Source organism: Mercenaria mercenaria, chromosome 7 (genome assembly GCF_021730395.1).
Source record: "Mercenaria mercenaria strain notata chromosome 7, MADL_Memer_1, whole genome shotgun sequence".
Lineage (NCBI taxonomy): Eukaryota > Metazoa > Mollusca > Bivalvia > Venerida > Veneridae > Mercenaria > Mercenaria mercenaria.
In genome coordinates, this window is record NC_069367.1 from 42,568,206 (window position 1) to 42,582,416 (window position 14,211).

Genomic DNA, 14,211 nt, shown 5'->3' on the forward strand with positions numbered 1-14,211 from the left:
GGATGTTTAATTTACTGTGGTGTACTGTGGTATCCCTTGCGTCCGTGTGGCGCTGCTTGTTGCTCTACAGGTAACGTGGAGCAATGACGTGGTGCTTTACGAGTACGTCTGGTTTCCTCCCGGTCGACTGGTTTTTCAAATAGCTTTCATTGGAGTGGCCATACTCTGCCAAAATATTGATAATAACTTTTATATTGAAAGGAATATTTCATAGGTTGAATTAGCACTGTTTACAGTATCTTACGCGCCGGTAATTGAAATATGTGATTGTATTCATATCTGAAATGTACAAATAAACATGTAAAAATGTGAATGTTACTTGTCTTCTGGTTATAATTTCGGGTAATAAAATAACAAGCTTTAGCTATACATAGCAAACTTTTTGATTCCGTCAATTAAGTTTCAACGGCAGACGGAAGAAAGAAGTTACTTCCCATCATTATAACTGAATACAATTTTGCACATTATTCTAATTTTAAACACGAGAGAAGTCAATTCAAGGATGCTTCTACCTAACTTTGTTGAACATGTACAAAATTAATGATCATGAAAATAAGTTGTTCTCTAATTTGACTAAGTGCAGTCTTGCGGAATCATTTGATCAAATTTAAGAAAAGTCCATCCCATCGAAAGTTAATGAAGCTGCTATAACCAGTTTATATTTTGATATTTCTTATACAGCATAGCTGTTAAGAGTATTCAAATATTTAAATCTATATGTTATTCAAACACTCAAATTTGTTGATATTACTTTTTTCAAATAACTATACTACAATGCAATTTTCAATGGTTTTTACAAACAGAAAAGCAATACACATTAATGAAAGCAAATGAATAGTCTGACTCTGAACTAGATAACACTTGTAGAAAAAATAAAATAAAGAAAAACTAACAATACTGTTGACAAAACTGCCTGCAGGGATTTATCAGAGGTACATAACTAATACAAATATGAAACTGACTATAATATTTGAAAAATAAACACCTGTGAAGAGGTGGGTTATTAAAATGTCAGTAAGTTATAAACAGACTATAACAATGTAAATCTTATTGCAAAAAAACAACAGGTGAACATACAAATAACTATCTCTGAAGCAGCTTGAATAAGAAAAGCAGTAACTAATGATGAATCAATGATGAACCAATGTTAAACCAGTACCTGAAGCTCCCAGCACAGGAAACATGTGCTCCATGTGCAGGAAGGAAACACCGCCTGTGCTAGAAGGTTGCTGTCAGTACAGAGAGAAACCACTCCAAGTGCCAGAAGGTGCTCCCAGCATCAACAGGTAGCTTTCAGTGCTGAACAGACGTGTTCCCTAGGAAAGTGTTGGAGGAAAGAATAGCTCCCATAACCAGAAGGCACACTCCCCATACCGGAAAGATGTGCTCACAGTACCTTGCATCATAAGTATGTAACCCCCACACCCCTCCTCCTGAGTATAAGGATGCGCTTCCAGTACCCAATGATGCATTCCCAAGACCTGAAGGATTTGCTCAGAGTACCAAAGGATAAATTCCAGGTACAGGAAGGATATACACTCCGTACCATAAGGATGTGTTCAAAGGGCCAGTGGGATGCTATTCCAGTACCAGAGGATGAGCTCCAAGCACTGGCCTCAGCAGTGATGAAGTGATGAAAAGGTTTTTCTATGATTAAACCTAGTGACCTAAATTTTTATCAGAGATCACTAGGTCTTGAATTTAACAAAGATTGTACATCAACAAACATTCTAACATTCTCATTTGGCCTTTTAGAATGTTAACAAGGATTTTCTACGATTTAACATTAGTGACCTGCTGACATAGCTTCAGACTTGATCTAGATTTCATAAAGGTAAACATTCTGATTACATGTAGCTTCAAGAAGATTTGGTAGAAAATGTGTTCTCTAGACTGTTAACAAGGTTTTTTTTCCATTATTTGCCTATATGATTTAGTTGGACCCCAAAATAACCCACTAAAAGCTTGTCCCAGATTTTACTGAGACAATCTTTCTGTCCAACTTCCATCAAGGTGAAAATTGTGACTTCTAGTGTGTAAACAGTAAATAAATACTGTTGATAGTGGATGGTACTGACAGACTCGGGGTGGTCCAAACAGCTAAACTAAAAAAGTTATGAAAATGAACATTAACTATGAAAAGCTTTCTGCAGATTAATGGATATATCTGTTATACAAAATATTTCAACTGACTGGCAATTTCAATATATCTGGAGACAGGCTTGTATATGAACAACAAATATATAAATCTAACTATAACAATAAACTAGGGATGGGAACGAATACTGAAATCGATATTCGAATATTCGGTTTGCCATATTCGAATATATTCGAATATTCGGTTAGTTTTAATGGAAGCTTTAAATTCTTATTAAGTGATTGGCATATACACAACGTATTCATTTATTTAAAGCGTGGATCATCGTAAATAAGGCCAAAAAATGTTTGTTTCGGGTAACCCGATCCTACATAGCGAAACCCGCCGATCCTAGCGTTTTATTTCACGATTCTGTTAGTATAATCATGAACATGTTTTACTAATTCAGTGTTTTAGCTTCAAAATGATACAAAAAATCAAAACGATTATAATTTAGACCGTCGCAATTTTATCTAAAAATAGCAGGTCGTCCCATTTAAACACGTGATGCGCTGTTGTATCACCGCCGCCATTTTGAAAAATTTCAATCGGCGTGTAAAAATCGTCGTGTAAAATGCAAGTAAGGCAGACTTAAACCTCCTTCAACATGAACTTGTGCATCAATCATACGTTTTTCTTGATTTTATTATTAACTACTTCAAAATTTAATTCGAATACGACCGATTGCGGATGAAAACCGATTCTGCGGATGGTCTGAAACGTCGTAGAAAATATTGTGAAAAGATCGACAATATCTACAAGTTTGGTAGTGTTTTCGAAAAAAAAATCTACAACTTGTTACATAAAACAGGCGTCAATAAAAATGAACAAAAGATAAAAAGATATCACATTTACGCCTAATACAAACTGTTAATCCGTAGCGATGACCCCAGGTAATTATGCATTGCAATTTTCTTGTTAATTGGACATCTTTTGACATGCATCTGACACATTGACGCCTGTTGCAAACTGTTAATAAGTAACGATGGCCCCTGCCAATTATGCATTGCTATTTTCTTGTTAATTGGACATCTTTTGATACGTGATCAACTAACATGACATGGTTTTATTCTGTATGTCTGGTTCATACTGCCCAAAATCAAAGAAACTTATTTTTAAAAAAAAAATACAATAATTTACGAATATTCGAATTTGATTTTCATATTCGAATATTCGACCGATTTTCGAATATTCGAATATTCGAACATTCGTTCCCATCCCTACAATAAACAAATGAGCTACACCATGAGAAAACCAACATAGTGGCTTTGCTACAATCATGGATCCAGACCAGCCTGCACATCCACACAGTCTGGTCAGGATCCATGCTGTCCGCTAACGATTTCTTTAATTGCAATAGGCTTTGAAAGTGAACATCAAGGATCCTGACCAGATTGCGCAGATGCACAGGCTGGTCTGGATCCACACTGGTCACAAAGCCACTATGTTGATTTTCTCATGACACGGCTCAATTTAATAAGCACCAGCTGACAGGTGGATTTATCAGTGAAAAGTAAAACTGATCTGTATAACAATATAAATTAAATTATCTACAAAAACATTGGTGTTTCAATATTTCATTTTTATGAAACTGACAATAAAAATCCCAGTCCACTAATTACCATTTTATCTTTCATTTCTGTTACAGGAGTTGTTACAATATAAGACAATATAATTCCTATAACATTTCATTCTATATAACATGGAAATTGGTTATAAAAACTTCCATACTTTTTTAAGATATCTTGATTAGCTTCGAGTTCACTGTCAAAAGTTGATTTTGATAAGAGCTATTTGCGGTTGTAAATTCCAGCAATTTAGGACACCATTATGTTTTTTTAAAGTTCTATTTTTGCTTTAATTATTCATAGGTTATTATAAAATTTTCAGAATATCTTAGTACAGCATAAAGCAATATTTTCTGGAAAAAAATTCTTTTATATCAGCTTTTCACAAATTGTATCTTTAAACCCCTGAAATATGCAATACATCATTATTAATTTCTCTAGAGAAGGTTGTAAGATCTTTTTTAATTTTTGAGACATACATGTATTCAAAAATGTATATGTATTGGCCTAAAATGATTCTTCTCTGTGTAACTTTCCTACCCACTAAAAATGTGCAAATGATTTTACAGATTTTATCAACTATACTAGAATTAAACAGAAAATGACTGTGTAGCTTTAACTGTACTTTATATCATACACATTAAAATATCTCTGCAGTTAACAATACCAGTTTATCATTTTTGATATCTTAAATCAACTGTCACCTCTAAGTTTTGATGTTTATCTGGGGGCAATGTCCTTTAAAAAATAACCGTAAAAAGACAAAATGAAAAACAGTCATAAATATAAAGCAGAAATAAGATCTGGTAAATTTGTAGGAAAAACCACATGCTGATTTCTTCTTCCAATTAAGACCAATTTCATCATCAGCACATCCCATAGGTTCATTTCAAGACAGTGTTATAGTCTATATTCAGTGTGAATTTCTTTAAAGTATGATTGCCAGCAAACATTTACTTGAATGAATTTCACCAAGAAGAGATCAGTCTTAAACAATGAGAGGAGACAGATTTCTAGGGTGAGGATAAATAAAATAAATACAAACATCAGCAAAAGATTTTGATTTAACGGCCCTGAATAAAAACTTCCAAGTCCTGGCATCTAAATTTCGGCATTTGAGAAATAAAGTTTTTGACCTGTGAGATCTCTTAGTACCTATTTAGTAAAAGAGCTATATTCAAGCAATCAAAAAATTAGCTAGTAGATGAAAAACGTAAAGAAAAATAACTTTTTTTGATTTTCTCCTTTTTTAAATAAAAATAAAGATGCACATTTAACACATATTTTGGTAGGTCATGCATCATGATATGCAAAAAATGAAGTGTTTCTTTTGGTTGTTAAAACTTAACCACTGCATTTAATCTGTTAGCAAATGTCTTTGGAGATGTGACAATTTCATAAGTCTTGTATGGGACCATGTAAATTTCATTCCTTTCTTCAATAAGTATCTGAGCTGCCAAAAGTCAGAATATGACAAGTTATTCAGAAGGTATGGTAATGTTTTAAACATCCAACAATATCTGCAAACTTACATGCTTTAAATGTAATGTTTACTTCTAGCAAACTTTTGGATTATAATTGTCTGACAAATAGCAGATGCCTCTTGTTATGTACAGGGATTAACTACACATCATGTATGGAACTGCAACCTCTCTATTGTCCCAAAAGGACATCATCTGGTAACATCATTTATGACATTGTTTGACAACATCATTTATGACATTGTCTGACGACATCATTTATGACATTGTCTGACAACATCATTAACATTGTCTGATGACACCATTGACATTGTCTGACAACATAATGACATCATTCATGAAATTTTGAAGGCATTGCTCAGTATATACTTGCACAAAAGTTATACATGTTTTGATATAAAATATTTAATTTTTGTGGGTTTTTTTTGTATACAACTAAAGTTTGTATATGTAGTAACATACTGTAAAATACCAAAGTTAGCATGTTTTCTAAGCAAAATGGTTCTTTTTAACTCAACAACAGTTTACTGTAACATTTGTTAAAGATGACAGATATGATAAAATATCAGTCATTATACAGGTTTACCCTATTCTTTTACAAACATAATAAAAAATAAAATTCTATAGTTAATAATAAAACAACAAATATTTTCTAATTAAAGAAGAGTAGATATTTCTTAAAACTTAACACTATACTAGGTTTATATTTGCATTATTGCAACATTCATTATTATTCATCCCTTTACATTTATTCTTACAGACTTTTTTGATTTTCTCAACAATGAAAAAAATAAATGAATTCTTTAAAAATCATTTACTAAGCAATTAAAAAATAATATAGAAAAGTTAGTAAATAATAAAATATTTTGTGTGTTAATTCTGTGAAATAAACTGCTAACACTTAAAGGTTCTCCATAGTTTCAAGTATGTTGCACCAGTTCCTCATACTTCCAAATTTACCCCACAGCAGGGTGTCTTTATTTGACTTGTTCATACTTGGATTTGTTGATATTCTTGGCCAGACAACAGGCAAGGACAGCTCCTAGAAGCTGAAATACACAACAAGAATACACTTTTATGTTATACATATATCGCAACAGTGTGCTAACTAATCATAGCATCAAACAATCATGAATAAATAGTCCACGACATGATCATCAATGAAATTTGTCATTTGTCGCAAATTTTTACAGCCTTATAATGCCTAGCTAAAAATATTCAGCTCAGAGATGTTTATATGCTGTTATGGATCTCTGCGCTGAAACGAATCCCGTACTGAAACCTAACCAGGAATCGCGCCAGAAGTCTGTCACGCTATAATTTCATCAAATGAAATGCAATGAACTCACCTTTTATTTTAAAATGTTTCTAATTAATTTTTCTTTTGATCTGGTATAAAATAATCCATGCAACGTAATTTGAACACAAGTTATACACACAAGTTTCAAATTGGTACCCCTGTCTGCAATATTGTGTCCGCCATTGCAGTTATCACCTGATCAGGGTGCTCTTCATTTGAAAACCAATATTCGGTATAGAATTGTTATTTATTGACCATTTCTGAGAACTTAAACTTTCTAGGATATGTTTTAATGAATTTTTATCGAAATTGGTTATGTTTATGATTAAAAAAATTGCATTAATAAGTGAAATTTTGAACTTGATTTTCAAAAATAACCACGTGCTCTGAACTGTTGCATGACGTCATCCGTTTCTCACGAGAGAAGTGTGCGAGATGTTGCGGTTTGATACTGGTTAGTTAACCAAATGGGGTTTCGCCATAACTTAATGGACGCGACCATCAGAAAATAAAAATAGCGTCAGTTAAGTTACGGTAGCCAGAACTAAATAATGCCAACAAAACAAGCCAAATGTAGTGAAATTGCCATTTAACTATAAATGTGCATGTAAATTGGATGTCTCTAAACTACAGAGAATTGTTATAATTGGCAGTTTCTGAACTATCAGTTCAAAATGGTCAAAATTACTGATATTAAGTTAATTTGCCTAAAATGGAAAAGTTTAGCTTTATTCATCTTATTTGGCATGAACTGATACATTTGAACTTCATCATGACCAATCAAGAATCCAGATTTTTTTGTACTGATAAATCAACATGAAAGGTCTAACTGATTTCCAACACTAGTACATTGTGACTATATATTTGTTAAAAAAGAATTCAGTAAATGCAATGACTTTAATGAAATAACTAATATTTGTGGGGACTGATTTTCATAAGTTTCATGGTTACATCAATCAATAGGAATTAAAGCCAGATGAATAGGCAATTTCTCCACCTGAAATCTACGAAATAGTGTTTTTTGATAAAACCATGAAATTTAATGCCCATGAAATGATATGGTTTTACATTATTAAACTAGAAATGTGTCACAGACACGGATGCCCCCGCAACATGAAAAAGGTCACAGGCATGGTACTGCTCACAAACTAAAAGGACCCTTGGCAGTTTTTATTTACAAAAACAAAATATTGTAGGAAAACCAGAAAATTTAGTATTCTGTACATGTAGTGAAAATTAGCTAAGTTCAACCAAGAACTGTGGCCTTGACCTTTGAGCTAGTGAAATGGTTGTTATGCATGACACATCATCTATCCATGCTTATCATTTGTGTCAAATTATTTTGAAATCGGACCATGCATGTCAAAGTTATGGACCGGACATGAAGACCACATTATCAGTATCTATGTAGTGAAAACTGGCTTAGTTCAACCAAGGACTGTGATCTTGACCTTTGAGCTAGTGAAATGGTTTTAAGCACGACAAATCATCTATTCATGCTTATCAATTGTGTCAAATTATTCTGAAATCGGATCATGCATGTCAAAGTTATGGCCCAGACGTGAACACCACCCTTTCCCGAACACACAAACAAACACACACACACAAAGACAGGGGTAACAGTATATGCACCCCCATTTTATGGCGGGGGCATAAAAATCCAAATGTACCTATATTTTAGACCAAATAATTATTCTTTATAAAAAGTGTCTTCATCAAAACTGTTTAATGACAAACATGATTTACTTCAAAAACTTCTGTCTCCTTTTGTTTTGTTTTGTTTTTATGTTTTTGTTTGTGTTGGGTTTAATGTCACGTGTCATATGGCAACTTTCCAACTTTTGATGGAGAAAGACTCAAGGACCCCCAGCAGGCATTATTTCAGGCACAAGCAGGCACCTGGGTAGAACCACCAATCTTTTGTAAGCAGCTGGGTGGCTTCCTTTCATGAAAAAAGTCTACATCCCAAGCACTGTTAGTGGTGCAGAGCATGTAATTCAGTCAGCAACTTTAACCACTTTGTCATGGAGGCCCCCAGTCTTTTTTCCTGAGGAAACTATGTCTGATTCTGAAAACTATTCTAACTGCAACAATGTCCTAAAATATGGCATATTTCTCAAATTGCATCCTTGAGATGCTGAAAATGGTCAAAACAAGGTATCACTTCTCCCAAATTGTTTACCTTATCTTTTTACAGAAAATGGCAAAAGTATCATTCAACTTAACAGAATAATAATTATTAACCATTACTGGCAAAATGCAATTCTGGTCTACTCAACTAGTTAGACAGGAAATAAATAATTGTGTATCTTGCATAATAAGATTTTCATTGCAATATAATCAGTCACAGCAGACAATGAAAAATCATCAATTTAAGATGAGATTTTATTATATCGAAGAAGTGCAGATGGTATGAACCTACTAAACTTTTGGACATTAGATATATTTTCTGCAAAAAAAAGATACCAGCAGCTCTTGAAGAATATTACAAAACAAGATATATACAGCAATAACTTGTAGAGGTTATATAGAGGTCAATGTCCTGCCCATTGATAGAGAACAGATTCATACCTGGAAGAACGAGATCCCAAGGGCAACTCCACCAATCAGAGCCATGTTTTTCCGCATGAAGCCTGTAACCGTATCATAACAGCCCTGCAAATATTCAAATAACTGAATAAAAACATATCAATATTCAATTGCCACTAGTACTCAATTAGATCACTGGGCAGGTTTAACATTCATGTGAAACTTCAGACTCATAGATTATAAAACTGAATTTGAAAACCAGTCACAGAAAACAACCTTGCAAAATAACCAATCAAAGGCTGAAATTCTGAGACTGGTCTACAAACTTCATTCTATATAAAGGATTGAGGACTGGTCTATACACTTAGTACTTTATGAGGGTTAAAGGTTGGTATACAAACTAGGCTCTATAACCTATGAATGATTTGTTTGTTTGTTTTTGGTTTAACACCATTTTCCAACAGTACTTCAGTTACCGTATGTAACAACCAGTGTTCCTGGATTCTGTTCCAGAACAAACCTGTTCTCCATGAGTAACTGCCAATTTACCCCCCAAAAAATCAGATGTGGAGGACAAATGTTTTTGGACACAATGACTTTTATTAAATCATCATGGAGATCATACACCTCACCCGGAGATCAAACTCACGACCCCATGATCCTTAGATCTGGGCTCTCACATTTCATCAAAATGCAAACAGTAACTATCTAAAAACAGACAGCTAGTACATATTTACTGACACAGGGCACTCAACAACTTTTGGGAACAGGTACCCATACCCTTAGAAAGGGGAATTTTTCGTCGTTTTAAGACAAATGGGGAAGTTTTTAGCCATATATATGTTACTACTTTCCACACTTATTGATACTGTTTTCAATCATTTTTAACTAATGTAACTATACTTCAGCAGTTCTATTCCTTAGAGGCACTAAAATATAACTTGTAAGATGGTTCATATCTAGTTGTGTCAAACAACTTGTTATCAGGGGAATTTTCTTCTGAGAAAGGGGAAAAAAACATATTATTTTATGAGGGGAATGGTACCCATATTCGGCCCCAAAAACAGCCAAACGAGTGCCCTGTGACAGAAGAAATCTTTATACAACCTCATTACCACATATATATTACTTTTTCCTAAAAGGGGCCAGGCATTACACAACAATTCAAGAACCTGTGCAAGTTTTAATAAAACTGTAGCAGCTTTTCTTAATGAACAACTTTTTTATCTGGAGAAAGTTTTGTCAAGGTATACCTTGACCCTTTATTCTCTTTAAAAGGCAGTCCTATCTTCCATAAATGACTTTACATGGAATACACATAGTTTATTACATGCATCTATGTCTGTTTATTCATACTTATTTTTTTCAACCTGACTTTATTCAGTAGAGTACCAGTATGTACTAAAAGCCATTTAACATTTTGAAATTAACTTGCCAGTACCTTCTACTTTGAATACTAGAAATGGTTTCAAATACGTTTGTTACAAGCATATAAATTCCTGCTATCTTTTAATTGTACATATATTCAACAAATTATTATTAGAAATATATACATTAAACTTGAGACAGAAGAAAAACAAACCTTGGTGTAAATATCCAAAGTCTGGTTTTTGCTGTCTGCTGGAAGATCGTAGTGCTTGCACTTGCTCTGATCCACTCGGCAACATGACTTTGGAACAACCCTTGTCAGGTTCTTCTGCTGCTCCTCCCATGGGGTGTCAAACCAATCCTGGTACTTGTTCTTTCCACAGCAGTGAAGCTGAAATAAAGAAAAAAATATGTTTCTAATGACTTTAAACTTGTCTGTTTTTCCCAGAATGTGCATAACCAAGCTGACTTTTATAGTTCCAGCGACCCTGATCTCTCCCTGTATGTTACAACTTAATCTTGGTACTTGTTCTGCCTAGTGATATAATCCCCAAAAATGTCCTCAGGCCACTTTTATTTATCTAACATCTTCTGCTGATGTTTTGCCATAGCAAACAAATATAAAGTGTTGGCTAAATTGAGCCAGAAGATGCATTTGGGAATGGAAAATAATAACCACTGACTGCATAAAGCACGCTGTCATTCAATGCAGCACTTTGAAAAAGGAAATTTGACCTGGGAATTCGAAGTGACTTTTACTGACTGGTGAACATTTATGAAGGGTAATAATTATCACAAGCTGGACTGTAACTTTAAACAGCATTACATCAAAAAAGAGTAATAAGCTAAGAAGCAAACAAGAGTGCCAGAATGTCACAATATACGCCCGTCACAGCAAATTTCTTTACTCTAGCACCTGTATTTGCAAATGGAATTTTAATTTTGTGGTTGTTTAGTAATCATTGTAAGTCATTTGTTTTTCTAAGTCCACAAAAAAAACTCCTTACCAGGTAGAGATACATTAAAATACACCTAAAATTTGAAAGTAACATAATGTTGTACCACAGAAAAGTGGTCTTATTTTTTCCATACGGTCAATTATAAAAAAGTTACAATATAAGTTATTTATAGTAACAACTAAGGGAAGATAATCTTAAAAAAAAAAAAAAAAAAAAAAAATCCAAAAAAAAATTGTAAGTCCACACAAAAATCTTTACCAGGCAGAGATTGGTCAAAATACACCTCATAATTGGATGTAGCAGGCATGTTGTACTACAGACAAGTGGTCTCGATTTTTCCCTACGACTAGTAATGAAAAAGTTACAATATAAGCTATTTATAGTAACAACAAAGGGAAGTAGTCTAAAGAAGGGAACTGCGCAAGACACTTCGTCTCATGATGGTGTAAATTGTGCCAAGTTACATCAAAATCCCTCCATGCATGAAGAAGAAAGCTTCGGACAAAGTCATTCTTGCATCTGACCTTTGGCCTTTTAAAATGTGACTTGACCTTTGACCTAGGGACCTGGTTCTTGCGCATGACACCCGCCTCTTGTGGTGAACATTTGTGCAAAGTTATAAACAAAATCCCTCTATGCATGAAGAAGAAAAAGCTCCGGACAAGGTTTTCATTCTTGTATCCGTTGACTTCTAAGTGTGACCTTGACCTTAGACCTAGGACCTGGTTTCTTGTGCAGGACACTCCGCCTCGTGGTGTGAACATTTGTGCCAAGTTATATCAAAATCCCTCCATGCTGAAAAGATATGCTCGGGGCAAAGTTTTCTTTCTTGTATCCGTTGACCTCTAAGTGTGACCTTGACCTTAGACCTAGGGACCTGGTTCTTGCGCATGACACTCCGTCTCATGCATGATGATGAACAATTGTGCCAAGTTTCATCAAAATCCCTCCATGCATGAAGAAGATATGCTCCGGACAAAGTCATTCTTGAATTTGACCTTTGACCTCTAAGTGTGACCTTGACCTTAGACCTAGGGACCTGGTTTTTGCGCATGACACTCCGTCTCAAGATGGTGAACAACTGTGCCAAGTTTCATCAAAATCCCTTCATGCATGTAGAAGATATGCTCCGGACAAAGTCTGTGGACGCCGCCCGCCCACCCACCCACCCGCCCGCCCGCCAGGGGCGTTACCATAATACGTCCCGTTTTTCAAACGGGCGTATAAAAATCTTAACACAAACACTGCTGTTGCTTTTCAAAGTGCAGGATAAAACTGATGCAAAAATTACAAAACCTACAATATATTAACTGAAAGCTAAGTGACTTAGTGACAGTGGTATAATTGCACTTTGTCCCTGTTTCACTAATGAAGGTATTCTATCAAAATTTCTTAGATTGCAGAAGGGTATGTTTACAGGTCATGAAGACAAATCATCCAAAATCAATATCAGTACTAGTTTATTTCAGCTCAATTATGATGAAAGCTTGAAGCTTGTTCTAATCACTTTTGACTCTGTTCCCTGAAAGCCAGTACTGGTGTCATGTGAGAAGGTGGGTCCTGACCTTAGCATAAACTGGCAGAAATCACTACTGTTGTAGACATACTTCATATAAAAGGTGTCCAAGGTTATAATTCCTGCATAATTACAGCGTCTATATATTATATTGTGAATTAAGCTAAATTGGATTCAAACAGTCTTTTATAGGTGTGCTCATGGTGACCCACTTTTTTCTACCTTATTCTAAATGTCCTACGTAGGTTCAAGCATTTCTTTATTTAAAAAATTCAGTCAGTTGTTCATAGGCTAAATAATGTAAACATATATTATTATTTCTTTAATCTAACATACATAAGACGTCCTTTAAAGAAACAGACATAAAACAAACAAAATAATCTTTTAACATAATCTGTACAAGCTGTTTTTACTTACGTTATGCTGGAGACCATCAAAAGCTTTCAGCATCTTTGCATCTTTGTTGTACTGTGTGAGTGCAGTGCCAAGTCCTTCCTTGAAACCAGCTTCTAGCTACAATACAGACGAACTAGTTGGCAACTTTTATCATAGAAACTAGGAATAATGTAATGATAAACTAAACAGTCACCTATGCAATGGGATATAATGCACACATTTTGACTTATTTTTTTATATATCAAAATCTTGTGTCCCTTGGTTTTGTTTGAAGTCATACTGACACAGACTGAATTGTGACTGAAAAAGACCCCTGGTGCACAACCTTGCAACCTCTTAGACACAAGCAGACACCAACCAACCTTAGTCAAACCAGTTGAACAGCTTCCTTACATGATGACCTGATCAGAGCTCCAACACACAGAGATGTAGGGCAAGTGATCCTTAACTACTAGTCAATGAAATGTAAGATTACAATGACAGTTAGTCTATGGTTCAGTTTGTACTAACTTATTTAAGTTTGACTTGACTGAAAGCTTTATTCTTACTCAAATCCCTGTGAAGTTAAACCAGTACTGGTGTCATACAAGATGGTAAGACTGTAACCCCATTGTGTGTCATTAGACATAATTTAACAAGAGGGCCATGAAGGCCCTGTATCGCTCACCTGAGTACCATTGCTCAAAATGATATGATCAAGTTTTGACATAGAGCACATAGGCATACACATTAAATATCATCAGGATAAACATTTTCTTGTAACAGTCCCTTTTGACCTAGTCAGGGCCAATTTCCATACCAAGTTTGAGGGTCCTAGGCTCAAATGCTGCATTTTTGTACTAACATGTCTATTCCTTACCCTGGAAGACTTAAATAACATTTAAAACCAATCTCATTCGATGCTGCTGAGATAGATTAGTTTACATAAAATAAAGGGAGGTTATTTGTCATAAATTC

At 34.5% G+C, this 14,211-nt stretch overlaps 1 protein-coding gene across 1 annotated transcript in view; it reads right to left on the reverse strand.

The window, feature by feature from the left end:
• Positions 1–777: 777 nt before the first annotated feature.
• Positions 778–14,211, reverse strand: part of LOC123555890 (tetraspanin-7-like) — a 34,388-nt gene continuing 20,954 nt past the window's right edge. The window contains exons 4-7 of the mRNA XM_053548242.1: positions 13,276–13,371; positions 10,598–10,774; positions 9,058–9,141; positions 778–6,235 (exon numbers count right to left, since the gene is read on the reverse strand). Of these exons, the coding sequence (XP_053404217.1) occupies positions 6,164–6,235; positions 9,058–9,141; positions 10,598–10,774; positions 13,276–13,371 (429 nt within the window). The 3' untranslated portion in view covers positions 778–6,163. The remainder of the gene's footprint in view (positions 6,236–9,057; positions 9,142–10,597; positions 10,775–13,275; positions 13,372–14,211) is intronic.